At 36.4% G+C, this 10,493-nt stretch overlaps 1 protein-coding gene across 1 annotated transcript in view; it reads left to right on the top strand.

The window, feature by feature from the left end:
- LOC135515262 (wnt inhibitory factor 1-like) overlaps positions 1-10,148 on the top strand; it is a 50,158-nt gene extending 40,010 nt beyond the window's left edge. Inside the window, exon 10 of the mRNA XM_064938959.1 lies at positions 9,890-10,148. Within this exon, the coding sequence (XP_064795031.1) occupies positions 9,890-10,029 (140 nt within the window). The 3' untranslated portion in view covers positions 10,030-10,148. The remainder of the gene's footprint in view (positions 1-9,889) is intronic.
- Positions 10,149-10,493: the final 345 nt, after the last annotated feature.

Here is a 10,493-nt window from a genome sequence, read left to right on the forward strand (position 1 = left end):
GTTTAGTAACACTGTAACAAGAGTGAGTTTAGTAACACTGTAGTAGAGTGGGTTTAGTAACACTGTAGTAGAGTGGGTTTAGTGGTTTAATAACACTGTAGTAGAGTGAGTTTAGTGGTTTAGTAACACTGTAGTAGAGTGAGTTTAGTAACACTGTAATAGAGTGAGTTTAGTGGTTTAGTAACACTGTAATAGAGTGAGTTTAGTAGCACTGTAATAGAGTGAGTTTAGTAACACTGTAGTAGAGTGAGTTTAGTGGTTTAGTAACACTGTAATAGAGTGAGTTTAGTAACACTGTAATAGAGTGAGTTTAGTGGTTTAGTAACACTGTAATAGAGTGAGTTTAATAACACTGTAGTAGAGTGAGTTTAATAACACTGTAGTAGAGTGAGTTTAATAACACTGTAGTAGAGTGAGTTTAGTGGTTTAGTAACACTGTAACAAGAGTGAGTTTAATAACACTGTAGTAGAGTGAGTTTAGTAACACTGTAGTAGAGTGGGTTTAGTAACACTGTAGTAGAGTGGGTTTAGTGGTTTAATAACACTGTAGTAGAGTGAGTTTAGTGGTTTAGTAACACTGTAGTAGAGTGAGTTTAGTAACACTGTAATAGAGTGAGTTTAGTGGTTTAGTAACACTGTAATAGAGTGAGTTTAGTAGCACTGTAATAGAGTGAGTTTAGTAACACTGTAATAGAGTGAGTTTAGTGGTTTAGTAACACTGTAATAGAGTGAGTTTAGTAACACTGTAATAGAGTGAGTTTAGTAACTCTGTAGTAGAGTGAGTTTAGTGAGTTTAGTAACACTGTAGGGGAGTGAGTTTAGTAACACTGCAGTAGAGTGAGTTTAGTGGTTTAGTAGCACTGTAGTAGAGTGAGTTTAGTGGTTTAGTAACACTGTAATAGAGTGAGTTTAGTAGCACTGTAATAGAGTGAGTTTAGTAACACTGTAGTAGAGTGAGTTTAGTGGTTTAGTAACACTGTAATAGAGTGAGTTTAGTAACACTGTAATAGAGTGAGTTTAGTGGTTTAGTAACACTGTAATAGAGTGAGTTTAGTAACACTGTAATAGAGTGAGTTTAGTGGTTTAGTAACACTGTAATAGAGTGAGTTTAGTAGCACTGTAATAGAGTGAGTTTAGTAACACTGTAGTAGAGTGAGTTTAGTGGTTTAGTAACACTGTAATAGAGTGAGTTTAGTAACACTGTAATAGAGTGAGTTTAGTGGTTTAGTAACACTGTAATAGAGTGAGTTTAATAACACTGTAGTAGAGTGAGTTTAATAACACTGTAGTAGAGTGAGTTTAATAACACTGTAGTAGAGTGAGTTTAGTGGTTTAGTAACACTGTAACAAGAGTGAGTTTAATAACACTGTAGTAGAGTGAGTTTAGTAACACTGTAGTAGAGTGGGTTTAGTGGTTTAATAACACTGTAGTAGAGTGAGTTTAGTGGTTTAGTAACACTGTAGTAGAGTGAGTTTAGTAACACTGTAATAGAGTGAGTTTAGTGGTTTAGTAACACTGTAATAGAGTGAGTTTAGTAGCACTGTAATAGAGTGAGTTTAGTAACACTGTAATAGAGTGAGTTTAGTGGTTTAGTAACACTGTAATAGAGTGAGTTTAGTAACACTGTAATAGAGTGAGTTTAGTAACTCTGTAGTAGAGTGAGTTTAGTGAGTTTAGTAACACTGTAATAGAGTGAGTTTAGTGGTTTAATAACACTGTAATAGAGTGAGTTCAGTAACACTGTAGTAGAGTGAGTTTAGTAACACTGTAGTAGAGTGAGTTTAGTGGTTTAGTAACACTGTAGTAGAGTGAGTTTAGTAACACTGTAATAGAGTGAGTTTAGTGGTTTAGTAACACTGTAATAGAGTGAGTTTAGTAGCACTGTAATAGAGTGAGTTTAGTAACACTGTAATAGAGTGAGTTTAGTGGTTTAGTAACACTGTAATAGAGTGAGTTTAGTAACACTGTAATAGAGTGAGTTTAGTAACTCTGTAGTAGAGTGAGTTTAGTGAGTTTAGTAACACTGTAATAGAGTGAGTTTAGTGGTTTAATAACACTGTAATAGAGTGAGTTCAGTAACACTGTAGTAGAGTGAGTTTAGTAACACTGTAGTAGAGTGAGTTTAGTGGTTTAGTAACACTGTAATAGAGTGAGTTTAATAACACTGTAGTAGAGTGAGTTTAATAACACTGTAGTAGAGTGAGTTTAGTGGTTTAGTAACACTGTAACAAGAGTGAGTTTAATAACACTGTAGTAGAGTGAGTTTAGTAACACTGTAGTAGAGTGGGTTTAGTAACACTGTAGTAGAGTGGGTTTAGTGGTTTAATAACACTGTAGTAGAGTGAGTTTAGTGGTTTAGTAACACTGTAGTAGAGTGAGTTTAGTAACACTGTAATAGAGTGAGTTTAGTGGTTTAGTAACACTGTAAAAGAGTGAGTTTAGTAGCACTGTAATAGAGTGAGTTTAGTAACACTGTAGTAGAGTGAGTTTAGTGGTTTAGTAACACTGTAATAGAGTGAGTTTAGTAACACTGTAATAGAGTGAGTTTAGTGGTTTAGTAACACTGTAATAGAGTGAGTTTAATAACACTGTAGTAGAGTGAGTTTAATAACACTGTAGTAGAGTGAGTTTAATAACACTGTAGTAGAGTGAGTTTAGTGGTTTAGTAACACTGTAACAAGAGTGAGTTTAATAACACTGTAGTAGAGTGAGTTTAATAACACTGTAGTAGAGTGAGTTTAGTGGTTTAGTAACACTGTAACAAGAGTGAGTTTAATAACACTGTAGTAGAGTGAGTTTAGTAACACTGTAGTAGAGTGGGTTTAGTGGTTTAATAACACTGTAGTAGAGTGAGTTTAGTGGTTTAGTAACACTGTAGTAGAGTGAGTTTAGTAACACTGTAATAGAGTGAGTTTAGTGGTTTAGTAACACTGTAATAGAGTGAGTTTAGTAGCACTGTAATAGAGTGAGTTTAGTAACACTGTAATAGAGTGAGTTTAGTGGTTTAGTAACACTGTAATAGAGTGAGTTTAGTAACACTGTAATAGAGTGAGTTTAGTAACTCTGTAGTAGAGTGAGTTTAGTGAGTTTAGTAACACTGTAATAGAGTGAGTTTAGTGGTTTAATAACACTGTAATAGAGTGAGTTCAGTAACACTGTAGTAGAGTGAGTTTAGTAACACTGTAGTAGAGTGAGTTTAGTGGTTTAGTAACACTGTAATAGAGTGAGTTTAATGACACTGTAGTAGAGTGAGTTTAATAACACTGTAGTAGAGTGAGTTTAGTGGTTTAGTAACACTGTAACAAGAGTGAGTTTAATAACACTGTAGTAGAGTGAGTTTAGTAACACTGTAGTAGAGTGGGTTTAGTAACACTGTAGTAGAGTGGGTTTAGTGGTTTAATAACACTGTAGTAGAGTGAGTTTAGTGGTTTAGTAACACTGTAGTAGAGTGAGTTTAGTAACACTGTAATAGAGTGAGTTTAGTGGTTTAGTAACACTGTAAAAGAGTGAGTTTAGTAGCACTGTAATAGAGTGAGTTTAGTAACACTGTAGTAGAGTGAGTTTAGTGGTTTAGTAACACTGTAATAGAGTGAGTTTAGTAACACTGTAATAGAGTGAGTTTAGTGGTTTAGTAACACTGTAATAGAGTGAGTTTAATAACACTGTAGTAGAGTGAGTTTAATAACACTGTAGTAGAGTGAGTTTAATAACACTGTAGTAGAGTGAGTTTAGTGGTTTAGTAACACTGTAACAAGAGTGAGTTTAATAACACTGTAGTAGAGTGAGTTTAGTAACACTGTAGTAGAGTGGGTTTAGTGGTTTAATAACACTGTAGTAGAGTGAGTTTAGTGGTTTAGTAACACTGTAGTAGAGTGAGTTTAGTAACACTGTAATAGAGTGAGTTTAGTGGTTTAGTAACACTGTAATAGAGTGAGTTTAGTAGCACTGTAATAGAGTGAGTTTAGTAACACTGTAATAGAGTGAGTTTAGTGGTTTAGTAACACTGTAATAGAGTGAGTTTAGTAACACTGTAATAGAGTGAGTTTAGTAACTCTGTAGTAGAGTGAGTTTAGTGAGTTTAGTAACACTGTAGTAGAGTGACTTTAGTAACACTGTAGTAGAGTGAGTTTAGTGGTTTAGTAGCACTGTAGTAGAGTGAGTTTAGTGGTTTAGTAACACTGTAGTAGAGTGAGTTTAGTGGTTTATTAACACTGTTGTAGAGTGAGTTTAGTGGTTTAGTAACACTGTAGTAGAGTGAGTTTAGTAACACTGTAGTAGAGTGAGTTTAGTAACACTGTAGTAGAGTGAGTTTAGTGGTTTAGTAGCACTGTAGTAGAGTGAGTTTAGTGGTTTAGTAACACTGTAATAGAGTGAGTTTAGTAACACTGTAGTAGAGTGAGTTTAGTGGTTTAGTAACACTGTAACAAGAGTGAGTTTAATAACACTGTAGTAGAGTGAGTTTAGTAACACTGTAGTAGAGTGGGTTTAGTAACACTGTAGTAGAGTGGGTTTAGTGGTTTAATAACACTGTAGTAGAGTGAGTTTAGTGGTTTAGTAACACTGTAGTAGAGTGAGTTTAGTAACACTGTAATAGAGTGAGTTTAGTGGTTTAGTAACACTGTAAAAGAGTGAGTTTAGTAGCACTGTAATAGAGTGAGTTTAGTAACACTGTAGTAGAGTGAGTTTAGTGGTTTAGTAACACTGTAATAGAGTGAGTTTAGTAACACTGTAATAGAGTGAGTTTAGTGGTTTAGTAACACTGTAGTAGAGTGAGTTTAATAACACTGTAGTAGAGTGAGTTTAGTGGTTTAGTAACACTGTAACAAGAGTGAGTTTAATAACACTGTAGTAGAGTGAGTTTAGTGGTTTAGTAACACTGTAACAAGAGTGAGTTTAATAACACTGTAGTAGAGTGAGTTTAATAACACTGTAGTAGAGTGAGTTTAGTGGTTTAGTAACACTGTAACAAGAGTGAGTTTAATAACACTGTAGTAGAGTGAGTTTAGTAACACTGTAGTAGAGTGGGTTTAGTAACACTGTAGTAGAGTGGGTTTAGTGGTTTAATAACACTGTAGTAGAGTGAGTTTAGTGGTTTAGTAACACTGTAGTAGAGTGAGTTTAGTAACACTGTAATAGAGTGAGTTTAGTGGTTTAGTAACACTGTAAAAGAGTGAGTTTAGTAGCACTGTAATAGAGTGAGTTTAGTAACACTGTAGTAGAGTGAGTTTAGTGGTTTAGTAACACTGTAATAGAGTGAGTTTAGTAACACTGTAATAGAGTGAGTTTAGTGGTTTAGTAACACTGTAATAGAGTGAGTTTAATAACACTGTAGTAGAGTGAGTTTAATAACACTGTAGTAGAGTGAGTTTAATAACACTGTAGTAGAGTGAGTTTAGTGGTTTAGTAACACTGTAACAAGAGTGAGTTTAATAACACTGTAGTAGAGTGAGTTTAGTAACACTGTAGTAGAGTGGGTTTAGTGGTTTAATAACACTGTAGTAGAGTGAGTTTAGTGGTTTAGTAACACTGTAGTAGAGTGAGTTTAGTAACATTGTAATAGAGTGAGTTTAGTGGTTTAGTAACACTGTAATAGAGTGAGTTTAGTAGCACTGTAATAGAGTGAGTTTAGTAACACTGTAATAGAGTGAGTTTAGTGGTTTAGTAACACTGTAATAGAGTGAGTTTAGTAACACTGTAATAGAGTGAGTTTAGTAACTCTGTAGTAGAGTGAGTTTAGTGAGTTTAGTAACACTGTAGTAGAGTGACTTTAGTAACACTGTAGTAGAGTGAGTTTAGTGGTTTAGTAGCACTGTAGTAGAGTGAGTTTAGTGGTTTAGTAACACTGTAGTAGAGTGAGTTTAGTGGTTTATTAACACTGTTGTAGAGTGAGTTTAGTGGTTTAGTAACACTGTAGTAGAGTGAGTTTAGTAACACTGTAGTAGAGTGAGTTTAGTAACACTGTAGTAGAGTGAGTTTAGTGGTTTAGTAGCACTGTAGTAGAGTGAGTTTAGTGGTTTAGTAACACTGTAATAGAGTGAGTTTAGTAACACTGTAGTAGAGTGAGTTTAGTGGTTTAGTAACACTGTAACAAGAGTGAGTTTAATAACACTGTAGTAGAGTGAGTTTAGTAACACTGTAGTAGAGTGGGTTTAGTAACACTGTAGTAGAGTGGGTTTAGTGGTTTAATAACACTGTAGTAGAGTGAGTTTAGTGGTTTAGTAACACTGTAGTAGAGTGAGTTTAGTAACACTGTAATAGAGTGAGTTTAGTGGTTTAGTAACACTGTAAAAGAGTGAGTTTAGTAGCACTGTAATAGAGTGAGTTTAGTAACACTGTAGTAGAGTGAGTTTAGTGGTTTAGTAACACTGTAATAGAGTGAGTTTAGTAACACTGTAATAGAGTGAGTTTAGTGGTTTAGTAACACTGTAGTAGAGTGAGTTTAATAACACTGTAGTAGAGTGAGTTTAGTGGTTTAGTAACACTGTAACAAGAGTGAGTTTAATAACACTGTAGTAGAGTGAGTTTAGTGGTTTAGTAACACTGTAACAAGAGTGAGTTTAATAACACTGTAGTAGAGTGAGTTTAATAACACTGTAGTAGAGTGAGTTTAGTGGTTTAGTAACACTGTAACAAGAGTGAGTTTAATAACACTGTAGTAGAGTGAGTTTAGTAACACTGTAGTAGAGTGGGTTTAGTAACACTGTAGTAGAGTGGGTTTAGTGGTTTAATAACACTGTAGTAGAGTGAGTTTAGTGGTTTAGTAACACTGTAGTAGAGTGAGTTTAGTAACACTGTAATAGAGTGAGTTTAGTGGTTTAGTAACACTGTAAAAGAGTGAGTTTAGTAGCACTGTAATAGAGTGAGTTTAGTAACACTGTAGTAGAGTGAGTTTAGTGGTTTAGTAACACTGTAATAGAGTGAGTTTAGTAACACTGTAATAGAGTGAGTTTAGTGGTTTAGTAACACTGTAATAGAGTGAGTTTAATAACACTGTAGTAGAGTGAGTTTAATAACACTGTAGTAGAGTGAGTTTAATAACACTGTAGTAGAGTGAGTTTAGTGGTTTAGTAACACTGTAACAAGAGTGAGTTTAATAACACTGTAGTAGAGTGAGTTTAGTAACACTGTAGTAGAGTGGGTTTAGTGGTTTAATAACACTGTAGTAGAGTGAGTTTAGTGGTTTAGTAACACTGTAGTAGAGTGAGTTTAGTAACATTGTAATAGAGTGAGTTTAGTGGTTTAGTAACACTGTAATAGAGTGAGTTTAGTAGCACTGTAATAGAGTGAGTTTAGTAACACTGTAATAGAGTGAGTTTAGTGGTTTAGTAACACTGTAATAGAGTGAGTTTAGTAACACTGTAATAGAGTGAGTTTAGTAACTCTGTAGTAGAGTGAGTTTAGTGAGTTTAGTAACACTGTAGTAGAGTGACTTTAGTAACACTGTAGTAGAGTGAGTTTAGTGGTTTAGTAGCACTGTAGTAGAGTGAGTTTAGTGGTTTAGTAACACTGTAATAGAGTGAGTTTAGTAACACTGTAGTAGAGTGAGTTTAGTGGTTTAATAACACTGTAATAGATTGAGTTTAGTAACACTGTAGTAGAGTGAGTTTGGTGGTTTAGTAACACTGTAGTAGAGTGAGTTTAGTGGTTTATTAACACTGTTGTAGAGTGAGTTTAGTGGTTTAGTAACACTGTAGTAGAGTGAGTTTAGTAACACTGTAGTAGAGTGAGTTTAGTAACACTGTAGTAGAGTGAGTTTAGTGGTTTAGTAGCACTGTAGTAGAGTGAGTTTAGTGGTTTAGTAACACTGTAATAGAGTGAGTTTAGTAACACTGTAGTAGAGTGAGTTTAGTGGTTTAATAACACTGTAATAGATTGAGTTTAGTAACACTGTAGTAGAGTGAGTTTGGTGGTTTAGTAACACTGTAGTAGAGTGAGTTTAGTGGTTTAGTAACACTGTTGTAGAGTGAGTTTAGTGGTTTAGTAACACTGTAGTAGAGTGAGTTTAGTAACACTGTAGTAGAGTGAGTTTAGTAACACTGTAATAGAGTGAGTTTAGTAACACTGTAATAGAGTGAGTTTAGTAAAAACAGTAATAGAGTGAGTTTAGTAAAAACAGTAATAGAGTGAGTTTAGTAACACTGTAATAGAGTGAGTTTAGTAACACTGTAATAGAGTGAGTTTAGTAACACTGTAGTAGAGTGAGTTTAGTGGTTTAGTAACACTGTAATAGAGTGAGTTTAGTGGTTTAGTAACACTGTAATAGAGTGAGTTTAGCAACACTATAGTAGAGTGAGTTTAGTAACATTGTAGTAGAGTGAGTTTAGTGGTTTAGTAACACTGCAATAGAGTGAGTTTAGCAACACTATAGTAGAGTGAGTTTAGTAACACTGTAATAGAGTGAGTTTAGTGGTTTAATAACACTGTAATAGAGTGAGTTTAGTAACACTGTAGTAGAGTGGCTGTTCCACTGATGTCAGAAGGTGAATTCACCAATTTGTAAGTCGCTCTGGATAAGAGCGTCTGCTAAATGACTTAAATGTAAATGTAATGAGTGAGTTTGTTGGTTTAGTAACACTGTAGTAGAGTGAGTTTAGTGGTTTAGTAACACTGTAGTAGAGTGAGTTTAGTGGTTTAGTAACACTGTAGTAGAGTGAGTTTAGTAACACTGTAGTAGAGTGAGTTTAGTGGTTTAGTAACACTGTAATAGAGTGAGTTTAGTAACACTGTAATAGAGTGAGTTTAGTAACACTGTAGTAAAGTGAGTTTAGTGGTTTGGTAACACTGTAGTAGAGTGAGTTTAGTGGTTTAGTAACACTGTAGTAGAGTGAATTTAGTAACATTGTAATTAGAGTGAGTTTAGTGGTTTAGTAACACTGTAATTGAGTGAGTTTAGTAACACTGTAGTAGAGTGAATTTAGTAACACTGTAATTAGAGTGAGTTTAGTGGTTTAGTAACACTGTAATAGAGTGAGTTTAGTAACACTGTAGTAAAGTGAGTTTAGTGGTTTAGTAACACTGTAGTAGAGTGAGTTTAGTGCTTTAGTAACACTGTAATAGAGTGAGTTTAGTAACACTGTAATAGAGTGAGTTTAGTAACACTGTAGTAGAGTGAGTTTAGTAACACTGTAATAGAGTGAGTTTAGTAACACAGTAGTAGAGTGAGTTTAATAACACTGTAATAGAGTGAGTTTAGTAACACTGTAGTAGAGTGAGTTTAGTAACACTGTAATAGAGTGAGTTTAGTAACACTGTAGTAGAGTGAGTTTAGTAGCACTGTAGTAGAGTGAGTTTAGTAACACTGTAATGGAGTGAGTTTAGTGGTTTAGTAACACTGTAGTAGAGTGAGTTTAGTGGTTTAGTAACACTGTAATATAGCGAGTTTAGTAACACTGTAGTAGAGTGAGTTTAGTGGTTTCACACACACACACACACACACACACACACACACACACACACACACACACACACACACACACACACACACACACAAAGGCTACTTCTTGGTGTTTGTTTGGTGTTACATCATTAGCGGTCATTAGTCTCGTTGATTTGGTTCCAGATCAGAACAGAGGCTTATAAACACTAGAAACAATAGGAAAACATGACTGGTGGTGAGTGATGCTCCCCTCAGGGCCTCTACACATACCTTCCATCACCTTACCTTCCACCGACCTCTCTCTCTCCTCACCCCTCTCTTTCCCTCCCTCCCTTTCTCTCTCCTCTCTCTCTACTCACCCCTCTCTTTCTCTCCCTCCCTCCTTTTCTCTCTCCTCTCTCTCTACTCACCCCCCTCTTTCCCCCTCTCTTTCCTCTCTACTCACCCCCCTCTTCACCCCCTCTCTCTGTCTCTCTCTCTCTCTCCCCCCCCCCTCTCTCTCTCTCTCCCAGGATACAGAGGAGGTGCCTCTAACACCCATCGTCTCTCATCAGGCCCTAAACACAAGCCTCAGCAGCACTCCTCCTCTGCCAAGGAGGTGAAAGACGCCCCCGATGCCGACATCCCAGCAGAGACCAATTACGTGGTATAAGAGCCGGGTCCAGACAACCACACCTGGGTTCAAGCACTATTCAACCTCTTTCAGATACTTTCAGCATCTGCTCTAGTCCGGTTGGCGGCGCCTGATGGGTGCGGCCTGGTGGGAGGGGTTTGATGGGCAGGGTCTGATGGGCGGGGTCTGATGGGCGGGGTCTGGTGGGCGGGGTCTGATGGGCGGGGTTTGACGGGCTGGGTCTGGTGGGCGGGGTCTGGTGGGCGGGGTCTGATGGGCGGGGTTTGATGAGAGGGGTTTGATGGGTGTATTTTGCGGTTTTAGGACTGTGCTACTGGTCTGTTAAGCCAGACAAACTCAATCAACAATATATTAAGCATGTTTAACTATTTGAAGTAGTATTTAAACCCAGGTCTGCAGACCAGTCCCCCAGCACCTCCTCTCCTCTGTGGTAGACTACTGATACCCATACGTGATGTTATCTCATCCCCTCCCACTACCTA

Source organism: Oncorhynchus masou, chromosome 27 (assembly GCF_036934945.1).
Source record: "Oncorhynchus masou masou isolate Uvic2021 chromosome 27, UVic_Omas_1.1, whole genome shotgun sequence".
NCBI classification, from domain to species: Eukaryota; Metazoa; Chordata; class Actinopteri; order Salmoniformes; family Salmonidae; genus Oncorhynchus; species Oncorhynchus masou.